We start from the raw sequence: 22,389 nt of genomic DNA on the forward strand, positions 1-22,389 counted from the left end.
CCATAGAGACAGAAGCAGTATACAGATAGAGCTGGAAGGGAGGTGTCTAACTACTATATATCCTGATTCCATAGATATAGCAGCAGTATACAGATAGAGCTGGAGGGAAGATGTATAACTACTATATATCCTGATCCCATATAGATAACAGTAGCAGTATACAGACAGAACTAAGAGGGTTGAGGTCAGAGCTAGTAGGAGGGGTCTGATAGGTGATTATGTCATTCTGTACTTAACAGTAAGTCGGCTGATCCAGGACTGACCACTTCCTCTGACACATTAAATCCTGAATTTCTATGGGTCAGACTGGTGATAACATGACCCAGCTACAGTAATGAAATGAATGGATGCAGCTGTGCTGGGAAGAAAAGGATGACGCTGTAGGACTAGAGATTATGAGTTTGAATTATATGGGAAAAATATAAAAAACACATCTAAAGTGCTTCTTTAACTAATAATATGTTCTATTAAAGTCAGACTCATGAGCTCCAATACCTTGGCTATCTCATACTGAAGCCAATAGACAGAAAGCTTCGTCTTCTCCTCCCCCGTGAAGCAGGACATGGCGGCCTGAAAGACGTCTTGCATGAAGCGCTCTCCTTCCTTACACTGACCGATCCGCGCTCTGTTCCCGTTCATAGTATCAAGATGGCCGACGGCGCTGACGCCAGACAGGGGGAGGTCATAGGAGGTCAGCAGCCGCTCGTGTAAAGGGATGTGGTCAAAAATGGAGGCGTGGTCCAGCAAGAGGTACAAGGAGGTCGGGGGCGGCCGAGAGTCACAGGGAACTCCGAGGAACTGGAGGAAGGACACGACCAGCTGGAACCTCAACTCCACGCTGGAGATCCTGATCATGGACGGACCGATGTCATCGAAGAGGACCTGGAATAATAAGAAGTGATGTCACTGAGGGAACAAAGAGCAAAACGACAGCCAGAAGAATGATGAATGCAGCTCTGGATGTGTCAGGAGCAGTGTTTCCTAAGCAGCGTGCCTCCAGCTGTTGCAAAATTACAACTCTCAGCATGTCCAGACAGCCGTTGGCATGCTGAGTGTTGTAGTTTTGCAACAGCTACAGGCACACTGGTTGGTCCAGGGATGTTGGAAGTTGTTGTTTTAGAACAGCTGGAGGAACACTGGTTGGTCTGGGCATGTTGGGAGTTGTAGTTTTGCAACAGCTGGAGACACACTGGTTGGTCCAGACATGTTGGAAGTTGTAGTTTTGCAACAGCTGTAGGCACACTGGTTGTCCAGGGATGCTGGGAGTTGTAGTTTTGCAACAGCTGGAGGCACGCTGGTTGGTAAACATTGGTCGGGAGTTTGGAACTGGCAGGTCTCACCTGTCGCTCGGGGTCCTCACAATCCTCCTCGGTCTGTTTCTTGGCGGGGTCCGGTCTCCAGGGGATCCAGTGTTGGGCCTCCCAGGCGCACTCCACGTCCAGCCAGATATCAGGCCGGGGGCGGCTTTTATCCTTGATATCGATCTCCTCATCTGCTTCATCTTCTTCCTCCTCACCTGGGAACATTATACATTATTGTAAAACCTATTCATTATGACTTTATCTTCTAAGAGAATTCCAATGTTTCAATCCCTTACTAAGTCAAGATCTCCGCTAGCTGTCAGTGAGTGAGAACATCCATAGGTTAAAAGAAAAGCTCTCTAAGTTTTCTTTTTGGCCCATATCATGCACACTCACTAGTCCTACAGCACCATCTGTTTTTTCTAGCACAGCTGCATCCATTCATTAAAGTAACTAGGTCGTGTTATCACCACCCTCACCCACAGTAAACGTCAGTGTGTAATCTATTAGACCTGGGTCAGCTGACTTTTTAGGAACTACAGTCATTACTCATCAGATCTTTCCTGATAGATGCCTCAGTTTCCCGGAGTGCTTCTTTAAAGTTAGGAGTCGGTTTTAAAGGGTTACTCTGGTGGAAAACTATTATTATAATTTTTTTTAATCAACTGGTGCCAGAAAGTTAAACAAATTAGTAAATTATTTCTATTAAAAAAAATCTTAATCCTTCCAGTACTTCTTAGCGGCTGTATACTACAGAGGAAATTGTTTTCTTTTTGGATTTCTCTTCTGTCACGACTACAGTGCTCTCTGCTGACCTCTGCTGTCCATTTTAGGAACTGTCCAGAGCAGGAGAAAATCCCCATAGCAAACATATGCTGCTCTGGACAGTTCCTAAAATGGACAGCAGAGGTCAGCAGAGAGCACTGTGGTTGTGACAGAAGAGAAATCCCAAAAGAAAAGCACTTCCTCTGTAGTATACAGCCTCTACTTAATGGTATCCAGCCTAGATAATCCTCTACAGGGTTAACAGACTAGACTTTAGATCAGTGTTTCCCAACCAGGGTGCCTCCAGCTGTTGCAAAACAACAACTCCCAGCATGCCCGGACAGCTGAAGGCTGTCCGGGCATGCTAGGAATTATAGTTTTGCAACAGCTGGAGGCTCCCTGGTTGGGAAACACTGCTTTAACTGTTAGTTTGCCACAATGTATCAGTGAAGGTAAAATGTATCAGTCTGAAGTAAAGGATGCTTTTGTTAAAGGGGTACTCCGGTGGAAAACATTTTTTTTTTAATCAACTGGGGCCAGAATGTTAAACAGATTTGTAAATTACTTCTATTAAAAAATCTTTACTCTTCCAGTACTTTTTAGCAGCTGTATGCTACAGAGGAAATTCTTTTCTTTTTGAATTGATTTTTTTGCCTTGTCCACAGTGCTCTCTGCTGACACCTGATGCTCATATCAGGAACTGTCCAGAGCAGGAGAAAATCCCCATAGCAAACATCTTCTGCTCTGGACAGTTCCTGACACAGACAGAGGTGTCAGCAGAGAGCATTGTGGACAAGACAAAAAAGAAATTCAAAAGGAAAAGAATTGAAAACAGCAAACATATAAAGAAATGATAAAGAACCGAAGTACAATGTCTGTATAGGATACAATCATAACATGGAAGCCCAGCCCTGTCAGCTATTACTATAGAGCAAGTGAGGAGTAATGTCAGCGAAAGCTGAGCCCGTGTGATACAGAATATAATGGAGGAACTAACAATTCTTATCTCTGCCAATCTATAAGTATTACCCAGATTATTGATAATGACCCAGCCGCCCCTCTCCTGCTGCCTCATCCACGAGCTCCAGCCTTTTGCTCCTTTTTCACCAAATCGAGGTTCCCCGCTATCCCAGAAAGGCTCGAAAAATTCCACCTGATAAAACAAAAAATTAGTAATAAAAGTATTTTACTATCCTGTACGGATCCTGAGTACATGATTATACAAGTAACGTAATATATGTACGTAAAGGATTCACAAAGTTATTTTACAATATATTATTAACTATAAGAAGTTAGGCCGCACGCACACCATGTTTTTTGCTGTACAGTTCCCGTATACGGTTTCAAGGTAAAAACCACACTGAATCGTATAGAAAACCGTATGAATTGATTTAACATTGTAAAAAGTATGTCAAACGCATTGTCCGGTTTAGTTCGTTTTGCGTCTTATACGGTTTTGTCAGTTTTCTTTACCCGTACCCAAAACCGTTGAATAAAAGCGTATACGTTTTTTATTTTTTTTATTTATTTTTTAACATGGGAGTCAATGGGAACTATACAGAACCATGTGTGTACGGGTCCCATCAGGTTTGCACGGTTTTTGACTTTGCAGTTTTTTTTCTTGGAATTTCAATTAAACAAGTGAAACTTTATTCAAAATGGAGTGAAAAATTATAAACATATACTTTTTTTTTCTTAAAAAACGGATGCAACCGGACATCCTTTTTCAAAACGCGTGTACAAAGTTTGGAAATTTGTACACACGATTTGATACAGTTTAGTCCGGTTTTGAGGAATCCGTTTTTTCATCAAAAACCTGATACGGGAACTGTATTGCAAAAACGTATTGTGCACGCAATCAGATAAGGTGCTGATGACTGTGACCTGCGAACTGTTTAGTACAGGATTTTACCTGTTCCTTTGTGGTCATGTTCTTCATGCTGTCCGGCTTATAGAAAGTGAAGTCCATTAGCGCTTGGAATAACGACACGGCCTTTTCGCAGTGCCCGGCCTGGCGCAGGAAGTGACACTGCTGGAGGAAGATATCTGCCAAAGGAAGGAAACATCAGACTGACCCAAGAGAGTCTGCTTAGGGTGCGTTCACGCGGCCGTCTGTACCATTTACCCCCCCCCCCGTTTAGGTTCCGTTGCTGCTGCTTGTAAACGGATTACAAACGGTTGTAAAATAATCCTATTGATGTCAATGGGATTTTTTTTTTTTTTTTTTTTTACAATCCTTTCACATCCGTTTGCACCAGTCTGGGCTAATTATTTTTTTTTTTTACAGGAGAAAAGACGTGCATGCAGTATTTTTTCCCCCGTCAAAAACGGAAGAAAAAACGGATACAGCAAATTTAACATTGAAGTCTATGGAAAACGGATGAGCCTTTAATGTCATCTGTTTGCATCCGTTTTTTTATTCTGTTTTTACTTCTGAGCATGCTCAGAACAAAAAAAACTAATTTTTTTTGGTTTATTAACTGAACAATAATGGATCCTTTATTGGCCATTTTTTTTTTTTTTTTTTTTTTTAAAGTCCGTTTTTATTTTTGACGGGAGAAGAACGGGACGGGTCTAGACGGCCGTGTGAACGCAGTCACATATTATAAGACAACTCTCTGAACTGTCCCTATAGTTTGTTACAATGTATCGGTGCCGGTACAATGTGTTAGTCTGGAGTCCACAGTTTTAGAGGATGATGCGGATTGGATACAATAGTCATTTCTAGACTGCCGAGCAGGATTAGGGGATCAGATTATTATTCTGAGTGTGAAGATGAGCAAATCTATTCTGTGACAGCAAGCAGAGTGCGGTGAGGAAATGAAGCAAATCAGAACACCGGGGCTCAATACACTTTTGTTTTAACAGAGCAGAAAAGATTGAGCCTGGCCATTTTATTTATTTATAAATAAATATATATTATTTATATATATATATATATATATATATATATATATATATATATATACACACAGATATATATATATATATATTTTTATATTATTATTATTTTTTAAGATCACTGCTTGCGGTCAGTGAATGGATAACAAGTATTGGATGCAATGTAGAAGATGTAGAACAGTTTTCATTCTAGGAGTGCCATTTGGCACAGCAGAACGTATGTGGGAATTGTGGACAGGCAGTGACATCCTGCATGTACAAATCCCATACAGAAGTGTTCTCCAACCTGCAGCTCATCAGATGTTACAAAACTAAAACTCCCATCATTCCATGACAGCGGAAGGTTAGCTGAAGAGACACAGGTTAGGGAACCCCGTCCTCTGTGTAGGTCGTAAATGTACTGGGTTAAAACACTCCATTAATGGAATGGTGCAGTACTGTCACTCTGACAGCAGGTGGCAGCGTCTCCCCATCTTTATAATAGATACAAAACAGCAATAGTATTAATGAAGCACTAAAAGCAACGATTCCCAACCATTGTGTTGCAAAACTACAACTCCCAGTATGCCCGAACAGCCAACGGCTGTTCGGGCATGCTGGGAGTTGTAGTTTTGCAACAGTTGGTGGCACCCTGGTTGGGAAATGCTGCATTCACACCACGTTTTTGCACAGTTCCCGTATCAGGTTTTTGATGAAAAACGTATTCCTTAAAACTGGACTAAACTGTATCAATACGAGTATACGGTTAAAAACCATATGCGGTTTGAAAAATTATGTCCGGTTGCATCAGTTTTTTTTAAAGAAAAGAACGTATACATTTTTAACTTTTCACTCCATTATAAATAAAGTTTTACTTGTTTGATAAAAATTCCAAGAAAAAAAGCTGTGCTAAGTAAAAAACCGTATGGTGAAAACCGGATGGAATCGTACGGTTCCCATTGACTCCCATGTTAAAAAAAACAAAACGTATACAGTTTCAATACGGTTTTTCACCCGGACCTAAAACCGTGGTAGGCTATGGTTTTGGGTACAAGAAAAAAAACGTACAAAACCGTACAGGATGCAAAACGGACACAACCAGATGCATCTTGCACGGTTTTCAATACGGTTCTGTACAGGGTTCAAATTGAAAACGTATACGGGAACTGTACTGCAAAAACGTGGTGTGAATGCAGCCTAAATCTCCAAACTGTGAACTTCAAGATGTTGCAAAACTTAAAGGGGTACTCTGGTGGAAAACTTTTTTTTTTTAATTTATTTTTTTATTAACTGGTGTCAGAAAGTTAAACAGATTTGTGAATTACTTCTATTAAAAAATCTTAATCCTTCCAGTACTTATTAGCTGCTGAATACTACAGAGGAAATTCTTTTCTTTTTGGAACAAAGAGCTCTCTGCTGACATCACGAGCACAGTGCTCTCTGCTGACACCTGTGTTTATTTTGAGAACTGTCCAGAGTAGGAGAAAATCTCCATAGCAAACATATGCTGCTCTGGACAGTTCCTAAAATGGACAGAGGTGACAGCAGAGAGCACTGAGGTCATGATGTCAGCAGAGAGCACTGTGTTCCAAAAAGAAAATATTTTCCTCTGTAGTATTCAGCAGCTAATAAGTACTGGAAGGATTAAGATTTTTTTAATAGAAGTCATTTACAAATCTGTTTAACTTTCTGGAACCAGTTGATTTAAAAAATAAATAAATAAATAAAAAAAGTTTGCCACCGAAGTACCCCTGGACAGCCATTGGTTGTCTGGGCATGCTGGGAAGTTGTAGTTTTGCAACAGCTGGAGGCACCCTGGTTGGGAAACAATGACCAAAGCCTCCAAATTTTGAACTTCCGGTTGTCGCAAAACTACAACTCCCAGCATGGCCGGACAGCCGTTGGCAGTCCGGGCATGCTGGGAGTTTTAGTTTTAAAACAGCTGGAGGCACCCTAGTTGGGAAACACTGACTTAGGGTATGAAGAGAGTAAAGACTCCACTCACCATACATGCTGCGCTCGGTGCCGGGCATGGCCGGGTGGGACAGCATGCTCCCGTCGTGTACCGCGGACAGGGTGCTGAGACACTTCCCGTAGACGCCGTTCACTTTGGACACGGAGAAGGCGCTGAACTGTCCCTGAGAAAACTGCAGATACTTCTTCCAGAGCTGGGGGTCGTTGGGGTGGAGAAATATCAGTTTCTGCCACTCCTTCAGCAGGGCGGGGGTCTCCCAGAACTCTGCGCACAGACGCAGCCGCGCCAACTTCAGCTGGGTGCTGGCGGGGTTACTCTCGATGGCTCTCTCCAGGATAGACAGCTTCTTCTCCAGCACCATCTTTAGAGACATGCGGTGACTGTCCATCTCGCTCTCGCTGGTGGAGTAGATGCTGGGCTGATGGATCAACCCATCCTGCAGAAAGAGAGATATCGCTAATCAAATCTGCTGCTCTGGACTCCAGAAAAGCTGGGTGACTTGTAATTGCAATTATATATCTGTCACCACCCAGCTTTTCCAGATCATCCAAAAAGCCATAAATCGCTGCTGAATTACGGGCACCTGAAACGAGACGAACTCCATCCAGGTCCTGATGTCTCCAGGGTTTTCTCGGACCCTCCTGTTGTAATCCTCCACCTTCTCCAGGAGGCCGGTGTCCCTCCGCTCCAGGGTTGGGGTGGTCTTGTTTTCCGGGCCCCCTTTACCTTGCAGCCACATGGTTGTGGATTTATCATACACTCCCAGTGGATTCACCCAGCTCTCCGGACCGGGAGTGGAGGCGGAGTCCGGATCACAGTCCCGCACTGGAATGAACCCGGAGGTGATGGCCGCCGCACCGTCCTTACCGCAAGACACCGATTCCGCTGTGGCTCGCAACGTCTGCACCGCCTGCCTGTTGTAGTAGCGCTCGGCTCTTTTCTGAGACGTCTTCTTCTTGATCGCATCTTCCCAGATGATCTGCTGCGTCTTGGGATTAATCCCCAGGCAGGAATGGCCTCTCCTCCTATACCTTGGGGCACAGGAAGGAAGGGGCAGATATTTACTGATCACATGACTGATCCCAGCACAGGAGCGGTGGCACTCCGAGGCAACATCCCATTACAGTTTACATCTATATAAACATGTATTTTGCTTGATGTGACTCTTGTATTCCAGAGCTGTATTCAACAAGCTGCTGCTTTCCTGCTTGCTGTAAGGGTGCCATATAAATCACAGCTCTGCATCGCCCCCTGCTGGTTCAGTGTTCTCCAACCTAAAACTACAACTCCCAACATGTTCTGACAGCTAAATGAATATCAGGGCTTCATGGGAGTTGCAGTTTTGCAATAGCTGGAGAACTACAGGTTGGGGACCATTGTCGTGAAACGGTGTCTCCCAACCAGGGTGCCTTCAGCTCTTGCAAAACTACAACTCCCAGCATGCCCGGACAGCTATATGAATATCAAGGCATGAGGGGAGTAGCAGTTTTGCAATAGCTGGAGAACTACAGGTTGGGGACCATTGGCATGGAACGCTGTCGCCCAACCAGTGTGCCTTCAGCTGTTGCAAAACTACAACTCCCAGCATGCCCGGACAGCCAACGGCTGTCCGGGCATGCTGGGAGTTGTAGTTTTGCAACAGCTGGGGGAATATTGGTTGAAAAACACTGGCCTTTGGCTGTCTGGGCATGCTGGGAGTTATAGTTTTGCAACAGCTGGGGGCACATTGGTTGAAAAACACTGGCCTTTGGCTGTCTGGGCATGCTGGGAGTTGTAGTTTTGCAACAGCTGGAGGTACACTGGTTGGGAGACACTGACAAAAGTAACAAGTGACTGCAGGATCTGACTACAAAAGAGTTGTCTGTAGTCTGTAATCATGGAGATACACAAGCCTGCATAGGGGGAGGATACACAAAACTGCAAGAGGCTCATGAAGGCTAATGGTATGGCTACCACGATGGGAGTTGTAGTTTCACTACAGTAGTTGGACAGTAGTGTTCTACAACTTGTAGCTCTACAGCTGTTGCAGAACTACAAGTCCCAGAATGTCCCGTGAGCCTGCAGCTGTCAGGCAAGGTTCGAGTGGATTGTACAGAGCATGCCCATTTAAGAATTAGTGATGGGAAACCAATCGGCAGCAGGTTTATGAATGCAGCTCTAGATGTGACTGGAGAATAATAACTGAATGCAGCTCTAGATGTGACTAGAGTATAATAACTAAACGCAGCTCTAGATGTGACTGGAGTATAATAACTAAACGCAGCTCTAGATGTGACTGGAGTATAATAACTAAACGCAGCTCTAGATGTGACTGGAGTATAATAACTAAACGCAGCTCTAGATGTGACTGGAGTATAATAACTAAACGCAGCTCTAGATGTGACTGGAGTATAATAACTAAACGCAGCTCTAGATGTGACTGGAGTATAATAACTGAATGCAGCTCTAGATGTGACTGGAGTATAATAACTGAATGCAGCTCTAGATGTGACTGGAGTATAATAACTGAATGCAGCTCTAGATGTGACTGGAGTATAATAACTGAATGCAGCTCTAGATGTGACTGGAGTATAATAACTGAATGCAGCTCTAGATGTGACTGGAGTATAATAACTGAATGCAGCTCTAGATGTGACTGGAGTATAATAACTGAATGCAGCTCTAGATGTGACTAAAGAATAAAAACTGAATGCAGCTCTAGATGTGAATGAATTTCCTCTGTAGTGTAAAGCCGCTAATAAGTACTGAAAGGATTAAGAATTTTTAATAGAAGTAATTTACAAATCTGTTTAACTTTCTGGCACCAGTTGATTACAAAAAAAAATAAAAAATTCCACCGGAGTACCCCTTTAAGCGACTGTCAAAACAACAGCAAAGAGGAGGCTGCGGAGCGGTGATAATAAACCTGGAGGAGATCTGGGTGTTAATTAGAGTCTACGATTATTAAAATGCCATCTGCCGCCGCCCACGCCGCTTATTAAACCGGTTATGAGTTTATAATATTCAGCTGTAGCCTGAATGTCCATCCATAACAAAGAGCAAAGTGACAAAGTGAACTCAACTCCCTGGAGTGGCCGGAGGGTCTGAGGGGGGGGGGGGACTGAGCTGCTGCAGCGTCTCCTAGTTCCCAGTATTCTCCAATCCAATGGTTTTCCTAACAGTGCACCTCCATCTGTTGCAGAACTACAGCTCCCAGCAAGCAGGCTTGTGTATCTCCATGGTTACAGACAACTCTTGTGCAGTCAGATCCTGCAGTTACGTGTTACTCTATATGCCAGTGGTCTTCAACCTGCGGACCTCCAGATGTTGCAAAAGTACAACTCCCAGCATGTTCGGACAGCCATTGGCTGTCCGGGCATGCTGGGAGTTGTAGTTTTGCAACATCTGGAGGTCTGCAGGTTGAAGACCACTGCTCTATGCCAATGTCTTCCAACCAGTGTGCCTCCAGCTATTGCAAAACTACAACTCCCAGCATGCCCCGGACAGCCAAAGGCTGTCCGGGGCATGCTGGGAGTTGGAGTTTTGCAACAGCTGGAGACAATATTTGGAAAACACTGCCCCAACCTATGGCGGTCCAGACTCTTATGCCCCACATACCTTATGTCATTGTGGCTCTCCAGCTGCTGCAAACCTACAACTCCCATCATGCACATACAGTGTCTCCCAAACTATGACTCTTTATACGGCTGTCCACAGGTTAAGAAATACTTAAAGGGTTACTCTGGTGGAATTTTTTTTTTTTTTTTTTAAAAAGAGTACCTGTCAACAACAATTTTTTTTATATGTTGTTAAATGTATAAAAAAAAAATAAAAAAAATAAAAGTTCCTAAATATGTTTTTTTTTAAATGTCTATTTATATGTTTTTTTTTCAATTGGGAAATCCCACCACTAGGGGTCTCCCTACATGTCCCGGCTGCTGGTGATTTCGGACTCATGCCAGGCCGGCAAATCTGACACTTCAGCCGGGACATGTGACGAGCACAGCGATGTGTCGGCAGCGGCTCCGATAATCTCCCACGTCCAGACTCTGCTATATAGTGAAGTGAGGGCGGAAGCGGCCCCCCAGCAGGCTTCAGTGACGTAGCACCTGCTGGGGCACGCTCCCTTCCTCCCCTCGCACACAACAGGAGACTGAGCTGCCAAACAGTTCAGGAAAAAGGTATTTTTAGGGGGTTTTGATAACAAATAATTACAGGGATAGAGTTAGTGAAAGTCAGGGACAGTTAGGGGAGGGGGATTAGGTAGAGTTTAGATGATGATAGGTACTCTTTAAATCATCTGGTGCCAGAAAGTTATACAAATTTGTAAATTACTTCTATATAAAAAAAATCTTAATCCTTCCAGTACTTATCAGCTGCTGTATGTTCCATAGGAAGTTATTTTCTTTTTGATTTTTTTTTCTGTCTGACCACAGTGCTCTCTGCTGACACCTCTGTCCATGTCAGGAACTGTCCAGAGTAGGAGAGGTTTGCTATGGGGATTTGCTCCTACTCTGGACAGTTCCTGACAAGGACAGAGGTGTCAGCAGAGAGCACTGTGGTCAGACAGAAAATAAATTCAAAAAGAGAAGAACTTCCTGTGGAGCATACAGCAGCTGATAAGTACTGGAAGGATTAAGATTATTAAATAGAAGTAATTGACTAATCTTTATAACTTTCTGGCACCAGTTGCAACAGCTGGAGAAACAGAGGTTGGGGAATGCAATTATTGCCCTATGCATTACGATAGTGCACGTTATCGTCCTTCTAACCTATGGAGGTGTTCACACTGAATGCATGTACGCAGCTTAGTGAAACATAAGTATAACCCTCCCCCCCTCTCACCGTGCAATGTCTTCTCGGTACAGTGACTTATACTCCCAGTTGGCCGGATCGGCTTTATTATCAATTCGGAACGTCTCCTCTGGTGCAGGCTGAGCTTCATCCAGCCAGATAGAGCGGCCGGCGGCTGATCCACAGGCGGCTTCCCTGAAGGCGACAAAAGCCACAGATGCGGAATGGTTTAACCCTTCACAGGACAGAATGATGGGCGCACGATAACACTTCCGTTAATATGATAAACTTACGATTTTAGGCCATTAATACGGACTCTTTGGTGGTGGGGAGGGGGGGGGGGGTGTATGAGCTCCAGGGACTATAAGGGGCTGCTGTGCCTGTTACTGACAGTCAGAACTATTCTCTTGAATGGATCAGTCCTGCAGTACCAGGCATAGTCACAAGTAAGAACAGGGGCGCTCCAGGCACGGTACTCATCACAAGGAGGCATGCAGCCTTAAAGGGGTACTCCGGTGGTTCAGCATTCTGAACATATTGTTCAGAGCCGAAGGCCGTGATGTCACAATCCCTTGTGATGTCATGCCACACCCCCTCCATTCATGTCTATGGACTGACACGCCCCCTCTCATAGACACGAATAGAGGGGGCGTGGCCTGACGAAAGAAGGGGACGTGGTGACGTCACGACCACTGCCGCAGGAACCCAGCTTTGTTAAGTACGCCGGGTGCTGCGGGAGATCGCAGCCCCCCCCCCCAGCAGAGGGACCTCGGCGATCAGACATCTTATCCCTTATCCTTTGGCTAGGGGATAAGATGTCTAGTAGCGGAGTACCCCTTTAATTCTGCTCACTGTCAGAATCCCAGGGGTTAGACCCCCTCGACAATCTCTCAATAAAGGCTTAGCCTAATGTGAAAATGTATTATATAGCTCTACAAGAATCTTCCCGCAACCACCCATCCCCCGCTGACTACAGCAATGGTGAAGTGATGCGTCTGCAACACTACAACTCCCAGCCTGCCGATTCCTATTGGTCTCCCCACAATGAGCAAAATAGAACAGGCAGCCACTTCCCCCCCCCATGGGCCAATAAGCGGGGCGACAAAAATCCTGGGGGCCACAATCACTTTGTGTGTATGGTCCCATCCAGGACAATGTGTCACCCACCTGACAGGCTGAGGCTTCTTTAAATCTCTGACATCTTCCTCCTCCTCCTCGCTGCTCTTCTTCCGGTTCTTATGCTTTTTGTGTTTTTTTTTCTTCTTTTTCCTCTTTTTACTTCTTTTCTCGGCCCCTGAATCGGACGACTCGCTCCCGGAGCTCTGAGGTTTGGGGTCAGTGCTGTAATACACACAATATACAGTCACTACTGAAAGGGCCTTGTCTGGTCTAGTATAAAGTAGGTTTAAAAAGTGTACCTGTTGCTTTAAAAAAAAAAATTGACACGTCATAGAGCCTAAGTGTACAACATGCCGCTCTCCAGCTGTTGCAAAACTACAACTCCCAGCATGCCCAGACAGCCAATGGCTGTCTGGGCATGCTGGGAGTTGTAGTTTTGCAACAGCTGGAGGGCCACAGGTTGGACACCTAGGTCCTGGAAACACATCAATAGTTTTGATAGATTGGGGTCTAAGGGGGATATTTATCAAAACCTGTCCAGAGGAAAAGTTGCCCAGTTGACCATAGCAACCAATCAGCTCGCTTCTTTCATTTTTAACAAGGCCTGTGCAAAATGAAAGGAGCGATCTGATTGGTTGCTATGGCCAACTGGGCAACTTTTCCTTTGCACAGGTTTTGATAAATCTCCCCCTAAGTGTTCAGACACTGACTGATCTCTAGAACATAGAGGAAGCTGCTCAGCCAATCACAATCTGCTCCCGGTTATTAAGACAATCCCATAAATACAAATACACAATGACTGTCCGTGCATGCTGGGAGTTGTAGTTATTTATTTATTTATTTTTTACATTTTTGCCGCCATCTTTAATTTTGCCGATTTTGGTGCCAAATTTTGAATCACTGAAAATTCTGGCAAAAGCATCTTACATCATATTCCATGATTACCAGCACCCAGACAAGCAATAACTGTATGAATAAAACATACCCAGGGGTTAAATGTAAGTGCTGGTGCAGTAACTAGAGATGAGCGAACTTACAGTAAATTTGATTCGTCACAAACTTCTCGGCTCGGCAGTTGATGACTTATCCTGCATAAATTAGTTCAGCTTTCAGGTGCTCCGGTGGCTGGAAAAGGTGGATACAGTCCTAATAAAGAGTCTCCTAGGACTGTATCCACCTTTTCCAGCCCACCGGAGCACCTGAAAGCTGAACTAATTTATGCAGGATAAATCATCAACTGCCAAGCCGAGAAGTTCGTGACGAATCGAATTTACTGTAAGTTTGCTCATCTCTAATCTTATCCCCTATCCTTTGGATAGGGGATAAGATGTCTTAGGGCCGGAGTACCCCTCGAAATGTTTTATGTAAAATGGACTCTCGCCACTTTGAAAATATTGTGTAAGTTTATATTAAATTTACATAACCACGCCCACTTTTACAAAACTGGTGTGACTAGTGTAAACCTTGGATCATTCTCATGTAAAACACTTTTTGAATATCTGACGGAAACTTTTTCACTCCAAAATTTGGTCGCGAAAAAGCGTTTTACATGAAAATGATCCAAGATTTACACTAGTCACCCCCAAATTTTGGACATGATAAGTTTTGAATGACCCCCCTCTGTGTTTCCATTCCTGTTTTTATTTTCCTCTGGTTGATGTCAGTGAATGGAACAAGTCACAGTATATATTCAAAATATATATGAACAGGTGTTCTTACCTAATACATTTCACAGCTGAGTGTTCGCTGCAATTGCATCCAGTCTAGACAACCACCTGAGACTTTAAACGAGTGGTCTTCAACCTGTGGCCCTCCAGATGTTGCAAAACTACAACTCCCAGCATGCCCGGACAGCCGTTGGCTGTCCGGGCATGCTGGGAGTTGTAGTTTTGCAACATCTGGAGGGCCGCAGGTTGGAGACCACTGCTCTAGACTGATATATTCTAAGGCTAAGTTTCCACTTTTTTTTTTTCTGGCAGTTTTTGCCAAAGCCAGAAATGTATTCTAAAGGAATAGGACATATAAAGGAAGGACTTACACTTCTCCTCCTTTATGGATCCACTTCTGACTTTAGCTCAAAAACTGCCAGAAAAAAACTCAAGTGGAAAAGGAGGAATATTCCAGATACTGTGGTGTGTTCCCTACAGAGGACGGACTATGCTGCATGCAATTGTTACAAACCCTCAGCTCTGGTAGCCATATAAGGTCAATGCTGGTATTGAAGGTGTTATCCAGCAACAGAAAAACAGAGCTAAGTTCTTTCAAAAACAGCACCACACTCGTCCTCAGGTTGTGTGTGTTATTACGACTTCACTTCATTTGCTTCAATGGAACTGAGTTGCAGTACTACACACAACCTTAGAACGAGTGTGGTGCTGTTTTTTTTTTTTTTTTTTTTTAAAGAAATCAGCTCTGTTCCTCTGATCCTGGATAACCTCTTTAAACCTCTGATTATGAACCCATCATCCAGGCCTTCACAGACATTACTGGCAGATCTAATGTAGGCAGCAATCCTAAAGAAACAAATCATTAGACCCGATCAGAAGCCCGGGAAGGCTGGGTGACTACTGTATCAGGGATTTGTACCTTGTATTAAAGGGAAAGTTCTTTATTGTTATTCAGGACACAAGGTCATATTAGTCACAGCCCAACTATCAAAGCAGCAAATACAACATTCCACTAAGGGTGAGTTTTTGTAGCCCCTAATTCTTGGTTGTTGGAGAAGTATAACTCCTATCAGGTCCTGGCTCGTGGCCGTGACATATAAGATCTGACTACCTAGAGAGTGGAGATTCCCGGAGTGGGGGCGGCGCGGCGAGCTGTGTGCGCTGGTGCAGGGACAGGGCGTCCTCCGTACTGAAGCTCCGATTATTCAGCCAGTCCAGCCCTGCGAAGGAGACAGCAAAACATGAGACGACACTGCAGCTCTGAAAGTTCTCTACCTATAGTGACCCCCAAATCTCTGAACCCCCTCCACCCTTATATAAGAGGTGGAGGGGTACAGGGGGTCTGTGGAAGGGGCACAGGGATCTATGGCAGAGGTGGAGGGGTACAGGGGGTCTATGGCAGGAGGGATACAGGGGGTCTATGGCAGAGGTGGAGGGGTACAGGGGGTCTATGGCAGAGGTGGAGGGGTACAGGGGGTCTATGGCAGAGGAGGAGGGGTACAGGGGGTCTATGGCAGAGGAGGAGGGGTACAGGGGGTCTATGGCAGAGGTGGAGGGGTACAGGGGGTCTATGGCAGAGGTGGAGGGGTACAGGGGGTCTATGGCAGAGGTGGAGGGGTACAGGGGGTCTATGGCAGAGGAGGAGGGGTACAGGGGGTCTATGGCAGAGGAGGAGGGGTACAGGGGGTCTATGGCAGAGGAGGAGGGGTACAGGGGGTCTATGGCAGAGGAGGAGGGGTACAGAGGGTCTAGGGCAGAGGTGGAGGGGTACAGGGGGTCTATGGCAGAGGTGGAGGGGTACAGGGGGTCTATGGCAGAGGAGGAGGGGTACAGGGGGTCTATGGCAGAGGAGGAGGGGTACAGAGGGTCTAGGGCAGAGGTGGAGGGGTACAGGGGGTCTATGGCAGAGGTGGAGGGGTACAGGGGGTGTATGGCAGAGGAGGAGGGGTACAGAGGGTCTATGGCAGAGGAGGAGGGGTACAGGGGGTCTATGGCAGAGGAGGAGGGGTACAGGGGGTCTATGGCAGAGGAGGAGGGGTACAGAGGGTCTAGGGCAGAGGTGGAGGGGTACAGGGGGTCTATGGCAGAGGAGGAGGGGTCTATGGCAGAGGAGGAGGGGTCACTGTTAGGAGTACGGGGTCTCCTGCAGGGGCAGACAGTTCCGGGGCTCCCCCTGGGGGTCACCTGCTTGTTCGGGGGCGCCGCCCGCACTGGGATACCCGGCAAATGCAGGGAACAGCGCCATGTCCAGGTCTCCCCTCAATAATCCCGTCGCACACAATCTACGTCACACGCTTCTCCCTCCGGACTACCGCTCCCACAATGCACCGCGGTCGAATTCAAAGATTCGCTTCTGGAGATGCGCCGCAATGACTCCTGGGATACGTAGTCCGAAGACGTCCATCTGCGTTGATGTTTGGTAAACTGTCAGAAAAGATACAAAGGGGGAGATTTATCAAATCCTGTGCAGGGGAAACGTTGCGGAGTTGCCCGTAGCAACCAATCAGATCGCTTCATTTTTCAGAGACCTTTTCAAAAAGAAGCGATCTGATTGGTTGCTATGGGCAACTCAGCAACTTTTCCTCTGGACAGGTTTTGATAAATCTCCCCCAAAGTGTCTTGAGACCAAGTCACGTGATTTAGGAGAATGGAGTCACATGATCATTCTGTGCATTATACATGGAGTCACTGGAGATGGATTGTAGATCAGGGGCTTCATACACCCCCTTGTACTGGCATTTACCTGGCACATTTAGATGCAGAATATATGGCTTGACACAGACAGCAAAAACAGCGCCACCCCTGTCTTCAGGTTGTATGTGGTATTGCAGTTTCATTGAAGTGAACGGAGCCAAGTTGTAATACCGGACACAACCTGAGGACGGGCGGTGGTGCTGTTTCTGGAAGAAAACAACTATGTTTTTTTATTCCTGTGTTTTCCCAACCAGAATGCTATGTCTATTGCAAAACTACAACACCCAGCATGCCCGGACAGCCAAAGGCTGTCCGAGCATGCTGGGCGTTGTAGTTTGCAACAGCTGAAGGCACACTGGTTGGGAAACACCACTTTAATTTGTTTCGTTTTTCCACTGTCGCCCTCTAAGTGCAGTAACTGCTTAATTTTTCCAGCGACAAAGCCAAACGGGGCGTGTTTTTTGAGAGACAAGTCGCACTTTTGGGGTTCAAATATCTTATTGGTAATTTATTTATTTATTCTTGCTGGTCAAATGGAAAAAATATGTGATTTTTTGTCATTAAATTTACGCCATTTACGGTACAGTAAAAATAACATTATAGCTTTATTCTGCCGCTCAGTTCGATCACAGCCGTATTTATATAGGTTGTTGGTTTTTATATTTCTTTACTACCTTGTCATTATAGAAACAGTAAAAATAAAATTAGTGTCGCCACTTTATAAAATCCATAACTTTTTTATTCCTCGCCTGATAGCGCTACGTACTTCGTATCTAAACCGGTCCCTTACCCCTTTAGAATCAATCAGCCGCGATACAAAAAATGGAAGTGCAGCTCGTGCCTTATGCACCTCATCCCTTGTTGTTATCGTGAATATATGACGTAGTTCACACTTTGCAATCCTTTTTCTGCAGATGTTTGATGAGTAACGTCACATACTGAAAACCTTTTTTGAACTGGGGCACATTATGCAGCAAATATTGAGTTAAATATGCGGCAGAATTTAAAGAATCGGTCTGGGATCTCGGCTTGTTGTAAGTGAATACAAGCTTTGGTGTCTGTATCTCCTGCCACCACTAGGAGGAGCTCACCGTCTACAGATTTATTATTGAGCTCTATACAAGTGCTAGAAATCTGAGAGCTCCCCCTAGTGGTGATTGCAGGGACTTTCACCTTTTGTCATGTAAGGATTTGGAGCAACAGAACCCCCCCCCCCCCCCCAAATATACTATAAAAAAATGTTTTGGGAACATTACAGCGTATCCGTGTCCTCCATTATTTGTTATATTGTTTAGTAACAGCTGCGGAGTCTCAGGTTGGGGAGTGCTGCCATGATATGTCTCCAGCCTTTGCAACACTACAACTCCTACTTTACCCTGACTGCCTTTGTCTCTTCAGCTGCCGATAAACTACAACTCCCATCATGCCATGACAGTCCACCATGCACAGAAGAGCAGTGTTCCCTAACCTGCGGCTCTCCAGCTGTTGCAAAACTACAACTCCTATAATTTCCTGACAGCCTTTAGCTGTGCAGTGTGGCAAAACTACAACTTCCATATTGCCATGACAGCCTTTGCTCTCCAGCTGTTGTGAAACTACAACTCCCATCATGCCATGACAGCCCACCATACACATAAGAGCAGTGTTCCCCAAAACTACAACTCCTATAATTTCCTGACAGCCTTTAGCTGTGCAGTTTGGCAAAACTACAACTCCCATCATGTCCCGACAGCCCTTGTTTCTCCAGCTGTTGTAAAACTACTACTCCCAGCATGCTCTCCAGCTGTTGTGAAACTACAACTCCCAACATGCCCCGACAGCCTTTGTCTTTCCAGCTGTTGTAAAACGACTACTCCCATCATGCCATGGCAGCCCACCATACACATTAGAGCAAAACTACAACTCCTATCATTTCCTGACAGCCTTCATTCAGCTCTGCAGTTTGGCAAAAACAACAACTCCTATGTCATGTTGTTAGTCTTTAGCTCTCCAGCTGTTGCAAACTACAACTCCCAACATGTCCCGACAGCCTCTGCTCTCAAGCTGTTGTAGAACTGCGACACTGATGCCCTGACAGCGTCTGCTCATCACCCAGCTGGAGGTCTGTCAGTGCATGATGGGAGTTGTAGTTGTGCCCCAGGGTTATGGCGTTGGACCCGTGGTTTATGGCGGCGGTTATCGCTGCAGGTTCATGTTACAGATCAAAGTAAAGGTGTCGATATATCTATAAAAAAGGGCAAATGCTACAACGTAAATAATTCAGGTCGCTGCAGTGTAAAGCGTCTGGTGAATTATTAATGTCCTCCTAATCTCTCCTTTATGGCTGCTGTTGCCTGTGCCAGAGCGGTCAGGAGGGTGAAACGGTTCATCATTATCATGAGCACTCAGCTTTTCCAGACCCCAGACAAATCTACTTCTATATCGTACTTTGTCTCCCAGTCCCACAACAGAATTTATAACGGTCGAGCTGCCATGGGGGATGGGGGGCACTGTCATGGCTTGTGCCCGGGGCGACAAGGAGCAACTCTGCCTTGGTCAGGGTATATAGATATACACAGGGCTGCAACTCTGTCTTTAACCTGGGTGGAGGAAAGTCTGGATATAATTCTGGTTTTAGGACTCCCAAAAAGATGGGGGACAGCCACTTTGGTTGTCATACAACTTTCCCAGATCCCTGAATGGTAACTCAACCTAACTATGAACTGATACCCGGCTCCTTATAGATATGTCCAGTCCAGTGACAACACCTTTAGGAGCTGTAACAGCCATCAATTTGGGTGATATCCAGCTTTCCTAGACTCCTGAATAATAAAGCTACCTTACAATGCAGTGGTGCTCTCCTCCTTATGTCTACTCCGGGAAAGCTGGGTGACAACCAGTGGCATTCTTTCCTATGTTCAACTACTAGGACCACTCTTTGAGCTTGCCATTCAGCTTTTCTGAAATCCTGAAATAACAATTCTGTCTATCCAACCAATTTCCTAATCAGTGTGCCTCCAGCTGTTGCTAAACTACAACTCCCAGCATGCCCGGACAGCCTTGCTGGGAATTGTTTTCCAACCAGTGTTGCAAAACTATAATTCTCTGCTTTTGGCTGTCTGGGCATGCTGGGAATTGTAGTTTCCCTACGAGTGTTGCCTTCAGCTATTGCAAAGCTATAATTTTCAGCATGCCTGAATAGCCAAACGGCATGCTGGGAATGGTAGTTTCCCAACCAGGGTGCCTCCAGCTGCTGCAAAACTACAACTCCCAGCATGCCCGGACAGCCTTTGGCTGTCCGGGCATGCTGGGAGTTGTAGTTTTGCAGAGGCTGGAGGCACCCTGGTTGGGAAACACTGCTTTAATGCATTGAACTTGATTTGGAGAAGCTTTGGAAGAGAGACCATGCTGGGAGTTGTAGTTTTGCAACAGCTGGAAGCACCCTGATTGGGAAACATTGACCTAGACAGATTTTTTTTCCCCAAGACTCCAGAAAAGCTGGGTGGCAAGCTCTAAGAGTAGTCTCAGTAGTTGAACATAGGAAAGAATGCCACTGGTTGTCACCCAGCTTTACCAGAGTATACATAAGGAGGAGGGCACCACTGCATGGTTAGGTAGCTTTGCCATTTAGGAGTCTAGAAAAGTTGGATGGCAACCAATTGATGGCTGTTACAACTCTTCAAGTGGTTGTCACCTTTACTAGACATATCTATAAGTGGCAGGGTATCAGTGCATAGCTAGGTGGCTGTTACCATTCAGGGATCTGGGAAAGCTGGTGGAAAAGCAAAGTGGCTTCAGAAGGATACAAGAAGATGATTTATCAACATGCCTATTCAGCAGCCTAGGAAAGCTGGGTGACAAGCCACATGTGAAAGTTTTGTTGGCTTTGGAGCCCCTCTGAATGGTGCATCCACTGAAGGTGGCCACAAAGTAATAAATTAGAATTCCAGCCTTAAAAGGTTAATGGAGTCTCTGCTCGCTTCATCCTGCCGCTCTGCAGCTTCGGTATTGATTGCTTGGTGCGTGGTGAAGCCCTGGAGCCTTTTATCGGCTTCTCAGTGGTAAATGTGACATTCTGGACAGCGGGAGAGCGTCTGACACCCGGGATCCAGTACTGGGGCTTATTAGCTGTAATCATTGATAAGTGCACATGGTCCTGGAGATGAGGAGGGAAATGTCTGAAGGTTCTGTAAATCATCAATCAATGGGTCATTGTTTCTCCTCCAAACACCACGAGTTGAGTTTTTACCAAAAAGTTCTACTTTTGTTTCATCTGACCATATGAAATTCTCCCAATCCTCTTCTGGATCATCCGAATTCTCTCTAGCAAACTTCAGACGGGCCCGGACATGTACTGGCATAAAAGGGGTACTTCGGTGGAAAACTTTTTTTTTTTTTTTCTAAATAAACTGGTGCCAGAAAGTTAAACAGAATTGTAAATTACTTCTATTAAAAAAATCTTAATCCTTCCAGCACTTATTAGCAGTTGAATACTATACAGAGGAAATTATTTTCTTTTTGGAACACAGAGCTCTCTGCTGACATCACGAGCACTGTGCTCTCTACTGACATCTCTGTCCATTTTAGGAACGGTCCAGAGCAGCATATGTTTTCTATGGGGATTTTCTCCTACTCTGGACAGTTCCTAAAATGGACAGAGATGTCAGCAGAGAGCACTGTGGTCATGATGTCAGCGGAGAGCTCTGTGTTCCAAAAAGAAAATAATTTCCTCTGTAGTATTCAGCAGCTAATAAGTACTGGAAGGATTAAGATTGTTTAATAGAAGTAATTTACAAATATGTTTAACTTTCTGGCACCAGTTGATTTAAAAAAAATAAATAAAAAATAAAAAAAAGTTTTCCACTTTAACCCAATAATATTAATAGGGATAGGGTTAGATATTGTTCATCCAGAGCTTTCTGGTTTACAAAAAGAATGCTACAATTACTGTGAAGACTGAAACCAACCAGCTCTGGCTCCCACTATGCTCTTTTGGTTCCTTTACAGCAGGGTTTCCCAAACAGGATGCCTCCAGCTGTTGCAAAACTACGATTCCCAGCATGCCCGGACAGCCTTCGGCTGTCCGGGAATGCTGGGAATTGTAGTTTTTGCAACAGCTGGAGGCACCCTATGGTGTCAATACACAATAGATGGTAGTTGGCTAAACCCACCAACTTTCCAAGGACAGAAGTAGACAGGAATGTTGGATTATGTTCGCCTAGAGATGTCTGGCAGC

General features: G+C 45.0%; 1 protein-coding gene across 2 annotated transcripts in view; it reads right to left on the reverse strand.

The window, feature by feature from the left end:
• The window catches only part of NRDE2 (NRDE-2, necessary for RNA interference, domain containing), a 34,319-nt gene that overhangs the window by 4,504 nt on the left and 7,426 nt on the right, over positions 1-22,389 (reverse strand). For both annotated transcript variants that reach the window (XM_056546129.1, XM_056546128.1), the window contains exons 3-12: positions 16,665-16,904; positions 15,592-15,700; positions 12,862-13,035; positions 11,746-11,889; positions 7,505-7,952; positions 6,952-7,357; positions 3,979-4,112; positions 3,096-3,219; positions 1,341-1,516; positions 496-882 (exon numbers count right to left, since the gene is read on the reverse strand). In XM_056546129.1, the coding sequence (XP_056402104.1) occupies positions 496-882; positions 1,341-1,516; positions 3,096-3,219; positions 3,979-4,112; positions 6,952-7,357; positions 7,505-7,952; positions 11,746-11,889; positions 12,862-13,035; positions 15,592-15,700; positions 16,665-16,725 (2,163 nt within the window). In that variant the 5' untranslated portion in view covers positions 16,726-16,904. The remainder of the gene's footprint in view (positions 1-495; positions 883-1,340; positions 1,517-3,095; positions 3,220-3,978; positions 4,113-6,951; positions 7,358-7,504; positions 7,953-11,745; positions 11,890-12,861; positions 13,036-15,591; positions 15,701-16,664; positions 16,905-22,389) is intronic.

The sequence above is a fragment of the Hyla sarda genome, chromosome 11 (genome assembly GCF_029499605.1).
Source record: "Hyla sarda isolate aHylSar1 chromosome 11, aHylSar1.hap1, whole genome shotgun sequence".
Classification (NCBI taxonomy): Eukaryota; Metazoa; Chordata; class Amphibia; order Anura; family Hylidae; genus Hyla; species Hyla sarda.